Genomic DNA, 16262 nt, shown 5'->3' on the forward strand with positions numbered 1-16262 from the left:
TCTGGCATCCAACTGTAATAATTCCTCAGTTAAAACGTCCACCTTCTCACAAAAAGGTCTAACTCTAATGGGCCCTAAGATCTGAGACAGTTTCATGAAACAATACCTGTTCAATCCCCAGTTGCTGAATACCGTAAAAACCTTGAATTCCAGTCTGCAGTAACCTTCCCAGGCAAATATGCTACTTTAAGGCCATGTGATCAGAAGTCAGCAATATTCTGTGCACCTAAGTGTGCACCCCAGCCAGCTAAATTCTCATCCGACTCCAGGATGAAGTCTTGGGAGCATCCAAAGATCCCCCTACCATTCCAGGTGTCCAGATTTTTCAACCACCAAGATAACTCAGATCTGGCTTCCCCATCCAGAAGCACTTTATCTCATACCACAAAACTCCCCGAAAGGCCTTTGCTTTTATCCTCTACAAAGCCCAATAATGAAAAGGCCCAGGAAGATTGCCTGAATAGATGAGTACAGAAGACCTAACAGTCTGGCTACTTTCCTCAGTGTTAGAGACTGTTTGAGTGCAAATCCTATCTCTTTCCACATTTTAGCAAATCTTCTTTAAGGGTAAAGCAGAATCACTTTCACAGTATCTATTGTGAAACCCAAAAACTCTAGAGACATGGAAGGGGTAAAAAAAAGATTTCTCCCTGTTTACAATGAAGCCCAATCTCTCCAAGAGGTACATGACCATGTGCAGGTCCTTCAAAATCTGCACTAGAGATTGGGACACAATGAGAATGTCGTCCAAGTAAATGAGCATCCATATACCCCTCTCCTTGAGGTAGGATGCTACAGCTCTCATTACCTTGGTAAAACACCACGGGCTGATGACAGACCAAAGGGGAGTGCACGGAGTTGATAAAGTCGACCCTGCCAGGTGAATTGAAGGTATGGTTGGAACTCCCTGGCCATGGGATTAGTAAAGTAGGCATCTTTTAGATCTAACTTCACTAACTAATTCTTGCTTAACAGCATATCCCTTTAAAGATGGATCCCCTCTGTCTTGAAAGATCTGCAGACTAGGAATCTGTTCAGATCTCTTAGATTTATCATGAGTCTCCACCCTTTGTCTTTCTTTTTTACCAGGAAGAACGTACTTACGGAAACCCTTTGCTCTAAAGACACCTGAAGGATGGCTCTTTTCTGCAATAAGGTTTTCACCTCCTCCTCTACAATTTGCTGTTGTACAGCGATCAAAGACAGCTCCCTTGGGGGAACCGCCTGAAAGGGTTCTTGGCACTTTACCGCCATCTCACGAAAGTCTGGTTGAGGATCATCTTATCTTGCTCCAAGAGGAAGTTACAGTTCTCCTGGCCAAGGGGGCTATAGAAAGGGTTTCGATATCAGATGTAGGCAGTGGTTGTTATTCCCTCTACTTTCTGATACCCAAAAAGAACAAAGGCCTTCGTCCTATTCTAGAGCTCAGAACCGTCAATCTCTTCTTCAAAAAGGAGAAATTCAAGATGCTCACTTTGGCTCGGGTCTTGTCTCCGCATAGACCAAGAAGACAGGCTGGTAGCGTTGGACTTGCAGGATGCATATTTTTACATCACCATTCTGCCATCCCAAAGGCGTTACCTGCGGTTCAAGGTAGGCAATGAGCACTTTCCATTTACGGCGCTCCTCTTTGGCCTTACCAGCGCCCCTTGGGTATTCACAAAGGTGATAGCGGTGGTGGCAGCTCATCTGCGCAGGTTGGGGGTTTCAGTCTTCCCCTACCTCGACGACTGGCTGTTGAAGGTGATCTTGCCCCAGACTCATTTCCCACCTCCAGTCTACAGCGGACCCTGTACATTCTCTGGGGTTCACTATAAATGTGCCGGAGTCACACCTGACTCCTTCTCAGATGCTCCCTTTCATTGGAGCTGTTCTGGACACAGTGTAGTTTTGGGCTTATCCCCCCAATCAGCGAGTCTAGGATATTCAGATTATGATACTAGTTTTCAGCCTCTATCCTGGATTTCGGTGAGAATGAGAATGACTCTGATGCTGCTGGGCCTCATGGCATCCTGCATCCTGTTGGTAAATCATGTCAGATGGCATATGTGGGCTCAGCAGTGCGACTTGAAGTTCCAGTGGGCTCAGCATCAGGAGAATCTCTCTCCGACATGGTCCAGATCTCGGAGGGAACTGCAAAGGACCTTCAGTGGTGGCTAATGAACCACAATTGGGTGAGAGGCAGACCCCTCTCCCTTCCCCAACCAGATCGCACAGTAGTAACAGATGCGTCACTCCTGGGATGGGGCAGCCATCTGGGAGAGGTGGAGATTAGAGGACTCTGTCTCCAGCGAAATCTGAACTTCACATCAACCTGGTGGTGCTCCGAGCGATCTGACTAGCGTTGAAAGAATTTCTTCCCTCGGTCAAGAGGAAGTTGGTGCTAGTGTTCACAGACAACACCAACGCCATGTGGTACTGCAACAAGCAGGGCAGGTGGGGTTGTGGTCTCTTTGTCAAGAGGCCCTGCGTCTCTGGGCCTGGCTGGAGCAGAAGGGCATAACCCTAGTGGTTCCGACCTGGCAGGTTCTCTGAACACCAGGGAAAACTAAGTCGTCAATGCCATGCAGATCACAAATGGTGTCTCCATTCAAAGGTGACACAAGGTCTCTTTCAGCAGTGGGGAGCGCCTTAGATCTGTTCGCCTTCGAAGAAAACACGCAATGTCAGAAGTTCTGAGCTTTGGAGTTTCCAAGGCTGCTATTGCTTGGTGACACTTTTCATTGTAAGTAGAGTTCAGGTATCCTGAACGCCTTCCCGTCCGTACCTCTTCTGCCCAGAGTTCTCAAGAAGATCAGGAACGACTGGGTCCAAGTCATTCTTGTGACTCCAGTCTGGGCACTGAGAGTTTGGTAACCAGAGCTTCTGAAAATGAGCATCAATCCTCCAATCAGGCTGCCCCTTCGGGAGGGTGATCAGCAGGGGAGGGCCCAACACCCAAACCTGTCAACTCTCTGCCTCCTTGTGTGGAGATTGAGTGGCGGCAGTTGATAGCTTTTGATCTTCCTCCCAAAGTTTGTAAAGTTATTCTTGCGGCCAGGCGTCCCTCTACCAAAACGGTATACGCCTGCAATTGGCAATAATTTTTAAAATATTGTAAAGAAAAGTCTATTGACCCTCTTTCTGCATCTCTTTCTGATATCCTACTCTTTATTCTTACCCTTGCGTAGCATGGATCTGCTTTGGGTACTCTCAAAGTTATCTTTCTGCTTTGTCCGCTTTCCTGCGGCTGTCTGACCAACCCTCTTTATTTAAATCCCTTATTGTAACTAGGTTTATGGACGGGCTTGTACATATGTTTCCCCCTTCACCCTTCATCATGCCTCAGTGAGATCTGATTCTGGTTCTCACTTACCTCATGTGTGCTCCCTTTGAGCCATTACACAATTGTCCTCTCCGGTCGCTTACCATCAAGACAGCCTTTCTAGTGGCGATAACACCTGCCCAGAGGGTGAGTGAGCTGCAGGCTTTATCATCCAAGCCTTCCAATTTTATCGTATTCCTGGACTAGGTGGTGTTTCGCGACCAGGCCTCTTTCTTACTAAAGGTGGTGACCCCATTCCATCTGGGGCTATCTGTCACCCTGCCCACCTGTTATGCTCCTTCACATCCTCTAAAGAGGAGGATCGACTCCGTTGTCTGGACCAAAAAGAGCATTGTCGTTCTACCTTGACCGCAAAAGAGTCCAGGTGGATGACCAACTCTTTGTGGACTATGTAGGGGCTAAAAAAGGTTGGGCAGTTCAGAAACTAACCATTTTGCACTGGGTCGTTCTCTGTATTAAAATCTGCTATGCCTTGGCTAAAAAGCAACCTCCTTAGGGCTTTCAGGCTCATTCCATCAGGGAAAAAGCTGTGACCACGGCATTAGCTCGTGGTATTCCAGTCTTGGATATCTGCCAGGCATAAACGTGGGCGTCACTGCACACGTTTGCCTAGCACTACTGCCTGGACAGTCAGGTCTGCAGGGACAGGCCTTTTGCCTGTTCAATCCTGCAGGACTTCTTAGTTTAGTCAATTTGTCCGCAGTCCACTGCCTGGATGCTATGGCTTGGGTATCTATTCAAAGGTAAGGAATCTACAGCTAGAATTCCCTATCAGATGAACAAGTTACTTACCTTTGGTAATGCATTATCTGTTAGAGACAATATCAAGCTTCCGATTCATTACAGACTCACCCATGCCTCCCCGCTTAGCAGGCACATTTATAGGGCTAGGATTGCTCCCTTGTCAGGGCCCTAGTTTGGACATACACTAGTCAGTTCACTTCATGGCTCTGCGCTTCTGGCATGGAAAGCAACTGATATCCACACACCTGGATGGCGCCTTTATAGGTGATTGCAACGTCATATCTGGCGCCTACGAAACAGACAGTGCCACGCGGAACCAAACTGAGCCACCTGACGGCATGCAGGGGTACTGCTCAAGTTACCCGTTAGCGCCGAGACGCCTACGGGTATTCGTTCGCGCTTAACAAATGTCAAAAATAAATAAATAAATAAATAAATAAATAAATAAGTAAAAATTTCTGGATCCAAACTAACGCCTGGGAAATTCAGAGGTAAGAAATCTGCAGCTAGATATTGTTTCTACCAGATAATGCGTTACCGGAGGAGTAACTTGTTCTTCTGGTTCTGTACTGGAGGCAGAGTGGATGAAAACTTGTTTCAACGTTGCCAGCCTGGATTTTAAATCAAGGCTGGATGGCTGAGAGAAACTGCTGCATTTAGACCATTAGTAATTACAGGGTCTCACAGTTGAATGTCCTCTTTGTAAATGTCCATAGGCACCCCATTTGGGCCCAGCGTCTTAGTCGCAGTCCTAGCCAATATAGCAGCAGTAACCTCATCCAGCCCAAATCTGATCCCCAAAGGAAACTGCAGAGTACCGTCCACATCCGCAGCCACAAGGCTATTTCCATATGAGTAAATCAATTTAAAGTACTCTAGCCATTTTTCTGGACTTATGTTTGACCCTTATCCCTCTGACATGAAGGAAGATGCTTCCATTCAATTTGCAATTACCCAGAATCCCTTAGTGTCCCTGACTTTATATGTGAGAATTAAGTATTCCCAAGTTTCCTCTTCGATCACTAGTTTCCTGTTTTAGATCGATTGTTTGTAAACTAGCCTTGCTTCTGCAATACGCTGCTTAATCCCAGGCTTAGTGTTGAGGGCCTCCCGCAGTCGTCGATTGGCAATTCTACAATCCTTATCAAGCCATCCTGATTTAGGAACCCCTTTAGCCCTTGAACGACCTAATATATTAGTTCCAGTAGCTTTATAAACTATAAACTAAACTAAACTTAGTTCAGGTCCTGGAATGCATCTAGAAGGTCAGAAAGCAAGGGGTTAGCAATTAACAAACAACTGAAATAAATCAGGGTTAGACCCAACAAATGAGGTCAGCAGGGTGGGAATATGGATAGCCCTCCTGCTTAATTAAAGCCAGGGGTCTTGAAGACTTTTGATACTGAGGCCCCGTCAACATTTCCTAGGTGTAAGGACCCCCCCTCCTGACAAAAATGTCTAGAACCTGGTGCTCCTCGTCATCTACAACCATAAACACCCCCCAAATCCCACGGCAAAAAATTTTTATGATGGGGAAATAATATTATATAGTATTTAGCAAACCTAAGGGCTGTGGGTGACTGTTGTTCGGTGTCACAGGCTTACCACACAGTTCAAACAAAAAGTCTCTAAAAAACATAATTTGGCAAAACTTACTTGGATGGTAAAACCTTTCTGAACTAATATGATGGTGTGCCTGTTTTTCTGCAGAGAACTGGTCAATCGGTAGTTGCACCTCATTAGTACCAGTTCAACACCCAAATATAGCAATATGCAATTAAAAGGTGACCAGTATTCTTTGCAAAGGGCCTTCTACTGCGGGGCTGCTTTTTAGTAATTTTTTAACTGTGTGAGTAATAAAAAATAAATTTGGGCGGTTAAAATCAGCAGTATGCGGCAGATTATGGATTATGTGGCAAATGCAGCAAATTTGTAATCATGCTAAAATCTCAGCGGTCACACAATGGCATATTTCCAGTGCCCTGGTTATAATGGCTGTAATGCATGGGCTACAACTTTAGTGCAAGACATCCGAGGAGAACCATACTATATTTCATAGAATACTTATGGCTTGGCTTTTACAGCTGCATTATTCATCCTAATTAAAACATACAATTTGCAATCATTATTGATGAAGTGTATGGTCCAAGTAAGATGCTTTCTTTAATTTCCTGGGAGGAAGTGGTCCCTTAATCTTCTTTCATACTGTTTTTCTAAAAAGGCTTTTATTTTTCCCATTATGAAAATAGACGCTTCTATTTTAGCAAAAATGGACTGCTGTTTATATGAGTTTAGTGCGGTTGTTGAGTTTAGTCATGCTTGGGGGGGCTAGAGGGCCTTGAGAGTCTGAACATGGGGCGGGGTCAAAGGTGTGGCTAAAAAAATATTCTGTACTTTTTTTTAGGTCTTTCACCATCAGGTAGCTACAAATAAAAAAATAAGCAGTTTAAATGAAAAATAAATAAATATAACAAGTTGTTACTCAGTGGGAAATGCACTATAGTACATTATAAAGCCTCTGTTAGTTAATGCGCTGCAGAGTTCTGTGTGTAACCAGAGATACACAGAATTAAATCTTGGTTGGTGCAGTGGAGAATAATGACTTGTGTATTTTTAGTGCTATAAGGCTGCAGCCTGTGACACAAAAAACCTCATATGTAGGTCATTAATCTATACTTGCATTACACACAGTATAAAATAGATTGGTACAAAATGCAAAAGGTTTTAAGATAAAATGGTGCTTCCAAAATATAGATTTTAGTAATACCCAGACTGTATGTAATGATCTTTCTTTTTTAGATAACTGTCCCTTCAACACCTCCTCAGGGATAGTAAGTCCTATGTAAAGGCACTTAAAAGCACGCACTTCACAGCTCAGTTGTTAACGTTTTGCACTTTCACTCAAAAAGAATAAATCTTTGTCATCTCAAAGCTTCTAGTGATTCGATCAATTAAAGCCAGTACCGGCTCCCAAGCATCCTTTTCATTCACAGATTTTCCTTCACAATTGTAGATTAAGTCATTGTGTACATTTGTATTTCTTTCAGGCATGCAGCACACTGGCAGAAATGTGTGTTTAGCTGTCTGCCCTTCTCAGTTTTGCAGCACAGGAGAGTCCCTGAATGAACTCCAGCTGAAAAGGCTGAGGAATGCGTGTCCCCCTTCGAAAGACTCCACGGGCCCCCATGGGGGTCACGCCCATAGATTGAATACATCTGACCTAAGCCCACTATCTTTCTTGGACAAGCCAGTTACACAAGAAGAAACAGGGGGGATTTAACATATTCTGGTAGATTAAGAACAAGCTCAAGCCGGTTGTAATAGTTAAAACTAGATTCAGTCACCCTCCTCCCCGAGTGGGCAAATGGTTCCAGATTCTTAGAGATAAAAATATAATCTATAACTAAATCTTTGCCCCAACCAACAGAGGTAGGAGGCTGTTTGTGAAGATCTCCCACAATTTCCACTATATTAAGTAGGCCAAAGTTACATAAAGCATGAAACAACTTCAAACCCCTCTAGCCAAATACTTGGGTACATAATGGATTATCTGTTTTCAGAAAAGGGTCATACATTATTGAGTTTGTGCCCAACTTGGCATTGAAATCCCCCCCCAACAACCGCATAAAAATAGTAATTGAAGAGGCTTAAGTGCCTCGATTTTAAAACCGATAGCGCCTGAAATAAAAGGTCTATCTGGCAATCTATGTCAAAGACTGCATTATAAAAATTAATAAGAACAAAATTAAACTTGTTAGATAAAACGATCCACAAAATTTGGATCCCACCATGATTACAGACAATTGGGGCAATCTCAAAATAAAACGTTGACATTCAAATCATGATGGCTAGACCACCCCGCGCTCTCTGTCCAGGTGAATCAACAGCAGAAACTGAAAATCTTTCATAACCATCCCACACAATTTCCACTAATGACTAAGGGGCATATGTATTATCATCTCCATTTGCAATTCTCAAATAGCGATTTTTTGAGAATCGCTATTTGAGAATTGCAAAACGGGATGTATTTAAAAAATCGCACAAATTTTGCAATTTCTTAAAATTCCTTAATTGCGATTAGCAAATTGCGAAATCGCAATTAAGGAATACCTTCCCATTCATTCCTATGGGCCAGGAGGCACATAGCAATGAATGGGAAGTCCTTCTCAATTTGCGAATCGCTATTTGCTAATCGCAAATTGAGAATATTTTCAAAGGTGCAAGGGTGTCATGATGACACCCTGATGCACCCCTGCAATCAGCATGTGTGCACATATGGCGCACATACATGCCCTAAGGGCATGTATGTGCACCACATGGCACTTTGAAATATGCATAAAAGTGCATATTTCAAAGAGATCGCAACTTACCACCAACTTGAAGTTGGTGGTAATTTGCGATTTCTTAAGGAGAAATCGCACAACTTGGGTGCGTGTTACATTGCATTTAAGAAATCGCAATTTGCGATTTCTTAAATGCTTACGCAAACTTAAGAAATCGCTAATTTAGCAATTCCTTAAGATTGCGAGGCTGAAATGCCTCATACATCTCCTTTTGCGATTTTGTATTCGCAAACGCTGTTTTTTTGCGATTCGCAGCGTTTGCGACTACAAAATCCTTTGATACTTATGCCCCTAAGTCTCTTATAGCGTTATAATATCAAACATAGTGACAAAGGGCCTGATTATGATGGCAGTGGGACCGCCACCGTCAGGCGAGTCGGTGGCGGTCCACTGCCAACAGCCCCTGCAGGTCCACCCGTCGCATTAGGATGCAGCAGGCGGAGGCATCTGGCGGAGAGACCGTCTGCCGCGCATTTGATGGGCTCAATAAGCACATCAGACCGTCGGAGGAACAGTAATACCTACAATAGGGGTGATGCCAGCTCAGGCACCGCTGTAGGGATTACAATGTCCCTTTCCGTCTGCCCTTTCAAAGCGGTCCATCCGCCATGAAAAGGCAGGCGGAAAGTGACTTTTTGCCCCTGGTCTGCCGTTATGAGGTCTGAGGGGCACCTATGGTGTCCCCCTAAGCATCCCTGCACCGTGTGGCAGGCACTGCATGGTGTCTGTCGGATGTATGTCGTTACAACGCACACTTTTACAACGCATGCACTTACAACGCATTTTTTACAACGCAACATCCACTACAACGCATTCCATTACATCGCAGGACACTACAACGCATTTTTAAAAACTACCTTTACAACGCATTCCATTACATCGCATACTACCTTTACAACGCATACCATTACAACGCATAATATTACATTGCATTTAAGGTAAGTATTAGATAGTATAGGGGTAAAAATTACTAATCTTACTCCAGGGGGTGCAACAGTAGGGTAAGTGTTGGATAGTATAGGGGTAAAAATTACTATTCTTACTCCAGGGGGTGCAACAGTAGGGTAAGTGTTGGATAGTATAGGGGTAAAAATTACTATTCTAACTCCAGGGGGTGCAACAGTAGGGTAAGTGTTGGATAATATAGGGGTAACAATTACTATTCTAACTCCAGGGGGTGCAACAGTAGGGCAAGTGTTGGATAGTATAGGGGTAAAAATTACTATTCTAACTCCAGGGGGTGCAACAGTAGGGTAAGTGTTGGATAGTATAGGGGTAAAAATTACTATTCTAACTCCAGGGGGTGCAACAGTAGGGTAAGTGTTGGATAGTATAGGGGTAAAAATTACTATTCTAACTCCAGGGGGTGCAACAGTAGGGTAAGTGTTGGATAGTATAGGGGTAAAAATTACTATTCTAACTCCAGGGGGTGCAACAGTAGGGTAAGTGTTGGATAGTATAGGGGTAAAAATTACTATTCTAACTCCAGGGGGTGCAACAGTAGGGTAAGTGTTGGATAGTATAGGGGTAAAAATTACTATTCTAACTCCAGGGGGTGCAACAGTAGGGTAAGTGTTGGATAGTATAGGGGTAAAAATTACTATTCTAACTCCAGGGGGTGCAACAGTAGGGTAAGTGTTGGATAGTATAGGGGTAAAAATTACTATTCTAACTCCAGGGGGTGCAACAGTAGGGTAAGTGTTGGATAGTGTAGGGGTTTTAATGTAATATTATGCGTTGTAATGGTATGCGTTGTAAAGGTAGTATGCGATGTAATGGTATGCGTTGTAAAGGTAGTTTTTAAAAATGCGTTGTAGTGTCCTGCGATGTAATGGAATGCGTTGTAGTGGATGTTGCGTTGTAAAAAATGCGTTGTAAGTGTAGTGCGTTGTAAAAGTTGCGTTGTAAAGGTTGTATACCGTGCCTGTCACAAGGTGCGGGGATGTTTCAAAACATGCCTCTTAGCAGTGATGCTTGTGCTGCAGCCCTTTTCAGGGATGTTTCAAAGAATGCCTCTTAGCAGTGATGCTTGTGCTGCAGTCCTTTTCAGGCCGCAGCACAAGCCTCAATGCTAAGAGGCATGTTTCTGACGCCTCCATGGCAGTCGGATCATAATTGTCATGTCCTTTAGGATAGTCTCATCATGTACATACCGATTACATACATTTTGTCCCATCCACACGACATAACGGTCCTACACAAGTGACCTTTTACCTAGTAGCTTACTTCTGTCTCTTCAACACCAGGCTTTCGGTACCCTATCTTAATCCCTGTACCTGACGTACATAAACATGTCCCCAGGCATGGCAGATTTATTCTGTATAAGGGTAACCACTTTTTTCATCCATGGCCAACAGCCAGCTGTGCATGATCGTGTTTGTTTAGAAAAGGATTAGCAGAGGATTAGCAAATGTTTTCAAAACAAATCAATTCTAGAAGAAATCCTGGAGTGACCACTCTAGTATAAAAGACCCTCACTCCCCCTTACGGACAGAGAGGAGAATTCCTTCAATGCTGGACTGAGACTCTGCAGGCTGATCCTTCGACAGGCTGAGACCTGACATCCCTTGCGGGGTGCCACCTTCGACACAGAGACGGGGTCCTTCATTCAGAGCCATCTGGTGAGGGGTTAGCACTTCTCCGGGGGATTCTGGGCTCCATTAGGATATATCTTAGCACTTACATACACATGCTTCACCTACATATCTAGGCTAGGTACATTTAGGTAGGCTACGGATTGTAGGAGTATGCCATTGCTATTGTTTTATATAATCTGCTTTTATTCATTTAATTGGCACTGTGGTAGAAATGTATCTGCTATTTACAATATTGGTGCTAGTGATCACATTTGTCTGCTCCTGTCTTTTGATTGTTGCAGCGAATATGTTTCATCTATAAATAATTATTGAAACCGTTCCAATCGTCATTCTATGTGTATTCTGAGAAAAGTAAGCACGAGTGACTGAGCGAAAGATACTGTATTGTTTTCCACGATACCTGAGGAATCAGGGTTGTCATGTTCAGTGGTTGCCAGAAGCTACCTACACCCCTGTAGAATACAGAGGGGTAGTAGTGGCACTGTAGAGTTAGCTGGTCTAATGGCTGACTCATCCTGTCGGGGTGTCCAGAGTCTGTCGGCACACCAAGCCCTCAGTTTAGGTCATCCAAAAGGCGCAGGTCCTGGGGGGTTCTAGGAACTACACAACAGGACCACCGACTTCCTGTCGGCCATTCCCGACAGGATGTTGGTCGGACACTCATCCGACCGCCATCATAGTCAGCCCCAAAGTCCAACTTTATTGTGTCCTGCTGTTTACAGAGTGCCAGCCATATTCCAACTGACAAACTTTGTAATGGGCCCTTTTGAAGAATCCAAGTCTGTTGATAATCGACCTACAAAGACATTGGCAGGTCAGTGATGTCATAGTTCATTCTTGGGTGGAGTGGAATCCAATGCAAGTCAGTCAATAGATTCTAAGTCTGACAGAAGAGAAAATGCTTAAGAACAAAGAAAGCGTGCACTGCTGTAACATTGTGTGTAAAGGATGCGTATAATGTTGTTGCTTCCAGTCCTATACCTGTTTTGTATGTCTGAGGGAAACTTGCATTGCAGCTTGTAATGCTGTACTTTTTTCGTGTGGCGGTGTGTGTGATGGAAGCTTGCAGTGCAACCTTCCATCTGCTTGTACTGTGCTTTTTTTGTTACTTGAGATTTTATCTTCTTATGTGACTCAGTATTTGTACCTTTGGAACAAAATTGAGGATCAAGGTGCTCTAAACACTACTATTATGAAAACCTTCTGCACATTGTATTCCTTGGTGAAAAGATAGATATTTGTGACATCAATGTCTAGTTTTAATCTTTTAAAACCGTCTTCTTTGCAGCCGTCAGCAGACCTGCGTTTCAGCCGAGAACTGTCTCAGATGGCACCAGCAGGTTCAACAAGAGTGTCTCAAACAGCTTTGACCAGAGTGGGGCCAGAAGGTTTGACCAGTGTGATTCCGACAGATTTAACCAGTGTGGCTCCGGCAGGTTCGACTAATGTGATCGACCAGCCTCCTCAAGAACAACTTCCGGTTCTTCCTGATCCAAAATCATGTAAGAACCACAACTTTAATAAATTATTCATTCCTGCTACGTCACATAATTTAATTTTTTTACTTTTTTTGTTTTGGGGCATTTTATTTATTGTTCTTTTTCTTCTACTCATATATTTGCTGCTGTATGCAGGTATTGGTATACATTAATATCATCAATTGACAAAAGAATCCGAGCTATGGGATTGTTAGATCTTTGAGACAGGTTTATTTGTCTCTCCAAGTTGCTGTTTTTCAAAATAATCCATGCATAATATTAAAGAGGGGCTTTTGGTCAGTGGACTTCATCTATTGGTCGGCTGAATTGTCATGCGCATGTTGCTTCTGCCCACCCCAGCAAATAACGTGGGGTTATAGGCCAGCCCACTTTACCTACTGACTCCCTTCAATTTAATTGGCTGCACAAAGGTTGTAGGTATTGTTCACATCTCCTAAAATAGTTGTTTTTCTTCAGTGATATAACTGATTAAAAATGCCCGTTTTGCTTCTTTTGCCTTTATTCTTTAAATAACTGCTATTTATTTTGCCTGTAGTTTGGGTGCCCAGGGATATGTGATTTATTTTCCGTCTCCTTGTAAAGTTGCTGTCGAAAGTGCTTAAGTGACATTGTAAGATTGTAGTTGCCTGCGATTAGTGCTTGGTTATGTCCTTATTTAATTGTGTCTATTTCTCATAATAAAACACATGTCCCATCCTAAAGTCTTGTTTTTTTAAAACAGCACTAGTAAAGATGGTACATCAGTGAGTGGGTTTTACGTATCAATTTGTTATCACCAGCATTTGCCTGCAAGTTTAGGTGGCAACATTTTCTATTCATTTTAGATTTGTGGCATTTGCTTGCAATAAAACGTTAAAAAAAATTTAATCATTGCTCGAGGTTACCAAAGTCGGGCTTTTTGGCTTTGCCAAAGCTTGTTTTTTTTGGTTAACGTTTTACTTTCTCCTCTTTTTAGTCCCACAAAGTCTAATTAAAAAAGCTTTTATTGCATACAACCCTTCACAATTTCACTATGCAGAACTTCAAAGGGGCAAATCAAACTGCTGTTAATATAAGGATACGATTAAACGTGCGCTACAGACATTATGTATCCTCGCACCACAAAATCTGATTAAATGAGTTTGTAGATTTATTTTTCGTATTCTAAGGATAATTATTTTAGATATACACCTCATTACTTCAATAACCTTCAGTAAATGTGCTTTGTTCGTCTGACAAAAAGTCAATCAAAATGAGTTTGTAGGAGCTCTTGTGTGTGTAATCTAGCCAGATTTCATTTGACATGATCTAAACATGATTAAATGCACATTTTGTGATCTTGTGCCCGCTCAATGCAATGCTGGACTTAAACTGGAGTATATTTGTCCAGTGGCATTGACTCCACCATTTCTGCACAGCAGCACAGATGGTGCTCCATCACCACGTCTCCGTAGCTCAGAGTTAGACTCCCACAGGATCAGATGGTTTGGCACAGCCTTGGCAGAACCCAAACTCTCCATACTGAGAACATCCGTGTGAACCTTGAATATTGAAACCAGAATACCGATGGCACAGAATATCGTGGATAAAATATTGAAACTAATATATCGACAGGCAAGTACGTATAGATTTTCTATACCTAACTCCACATATATGTACCTTGACGATCTATATGTCTTCAAGGTACGTAAATGTATAATTACGAATAGTAAATCTATACTTCCTTGTAAGGACTTACATTTCTATATTTTGACCCTCTATATTCTAACCACAAATATTCTTGTTGGTCTGGGGGTCAATATTCAATGCAACCGAGAAAATGGAGGACTGATGCTGTGACACCTCTAAATGGCTGGCTGGGAGAAATTCTTATGAGACTGGTTTTCATTCATCGGCTCCTGATATTTTATGCAGATTGGAGATCATCTTTGCAAGAAGAAGAAGACGGATTAGAGGCTACATTACTAGAATGTGAAGAATCATGTCCAACTGTATAATTGTGTGCTGGTTTTCTTTTTATGTCTAGTCGGATGTATCATGTTCTTGCACCGGAGACTTGATTCGGACAGAAAATGTCTTGCGGGATTGTGAAACTACTTGTGTATCATGGCCACATGTCCTGCACTTAACAAAGTTTCCCACAAGACTTAATAAAAAGCATGGATATATCTAGGACCCTTCGATCACAAGGGCTTTATCCACCTACGGTTTTCATGTTGGCCCACACGCGGCATGCATGCAGCCTGTTAAATGTATGGGTGCTACACTTGGGAAACATTACCCGTCTTCAAATGGCTGACATTGTCATTGCTTCCCTCATTCTTTATGCATTTTAATCGATAGTCCTAATATTGTTTATAGAGAACCTCCAATATCACTGATGTTGGAATTGTCCCTTTCTGCCGCGTCCAACCCCAAACCTTTTGCCTTCCTTCTCCCTTTCTGCTGGATTCGTTTTGTTGCATTTAGGACTCTTTGTACTATACCACTGCTAAACAGTGCTTGTGCTCTCTTCTTCAAAACGTGGTAGAATTGGCTTATAGTCAATTGGCATATTTAATTTACTTATGCGTCCCTAGTAAAGTGGTACTATACATGCCCAGGGCCTGTAAATTACATGCTACTAGTTGGCCTGGGGCACTGATTATGCCATGCACTTAAGTAGCTCTTCAGACATGTCCCAGGCCTGCCATTGCAGAGCCCGTGTGTGCAGTTTAAACAGCCGTTTAGACCTCGCAAAATAAACCGTTTGCCAGGCCCAAACCTTCCTTTTTAATACATATGTCAGCCCTAGGGAAGGCGCTGGACAGCCCAGAGGGCATGGTGCAATGTATTTGAAAAGCAGGACATGTACTTTTAAGTTTTGCATGTCTTGGTAATGAAAAACTCTTAAATGTGTTATTCACTACTGCAAGGCCTATATCTCCCATTGGATAACAATGGGATTACCTTATTACATTTTATAATTGTAATTTCCAATTGGGAAGATATAACAAGTTCAAGTTTGGTGTCTCTGGAATCTTAATTTAAAATTCTAATTTATGGTGAAGTCGGATTTTGAATTACAATTCTGAAAATGCACTTCTAGAAAGTTGGCATTTTCTTGTCTCTGGTCACATGGCTGGGTGTAGTTGGCAGTTGAGCTTTGTGTATTCTTCCTAGACAGCTGCAGACAATGGACCCAGCCTCACTTACACATGAATAGGCTGTCTCCTATCCCCACACAAAGGGCAGCATACCCCCTGTAATTAGTCTGGAGCAAGGGCAGGGGCGGCAGGGCATCTGTGCAGTTCAAAGGCATGCCACTAGAAGCTTCTTCCCACTTCAAAGGCACAACTGTGCATACAAAAAGTATCTCAGCCACCACCACTTCAGTACATTTCTAGGCCTGTGGATACTCTACCAGGAAGAAGGACTGCTGTGCTGCTTAAGAACTGGTACTCCGCTAAACTCCTGCTTTGCTGTGCTAATCTGGTGTCTGCTGCCCTCTTGCCTGGGTGAGAAGGACTGGACCTGCATCTCTTGAACCCAGAACCCAGAGTGACTCCAAGGGCTAGTTGGTTGGTCTCCTGATCTGAAGCCTCAGCAACATAACATGCTTCCAACCATCTTACACCTGCACTTGGACTGTGCCTTCTGGGCGTCTGCCATGCCAAGTGGTGCCACCCCAGTCCTGTTCCCTTGGAAGTGGGCCTAATGTGCTTGCAAGCGGAACCAACACATCTTCTTTGCTGAGCGATGCATCTGCGACCAGAACTGGTGCATCATCACTGCT

At 43.1% G+C, this 16262-nt stretch overlaps 1 protein-coding gene across 3 annotated transcripts in view; it reads left to right on the forward strand.

Moving 5' to 3' along the window:
* IQCK (IQ motif containing K) overlaps positions 1-16262 on the forward strand; it is a 513956-nt gene that overhangs the window by 124982 nt on the left and 372712 nt on the right. For all 3 annotated transcript variants that reach the window (XM_085629065.1, XM_085629066.1, XM_085629067.1), the window contains exon 7: positions 12298-12511. In XM_085629065.1, coding sequence (XP_085485191.1) covers positions 12298-12511 — 214 coding nt within the window. The remainder of the gene's footprint in view (positions 1-12297; positions 12512-16262) is intronic.

The sequence above is a fragment of the Triturus cristatus genome, chromosome 10 (genome assembly GCF_964204655.1).
Source record: "Triturus cristatus chromosome 10, aTriCri1.1, whole genome shotgun sequence".
NCBI classification, from domain to species: domain Eukaryota; kingdom Metazoa; phylum Chordata; class Amphibia; order Caudata; family Salamandridae; genus Triturus; species Triturus cristatus.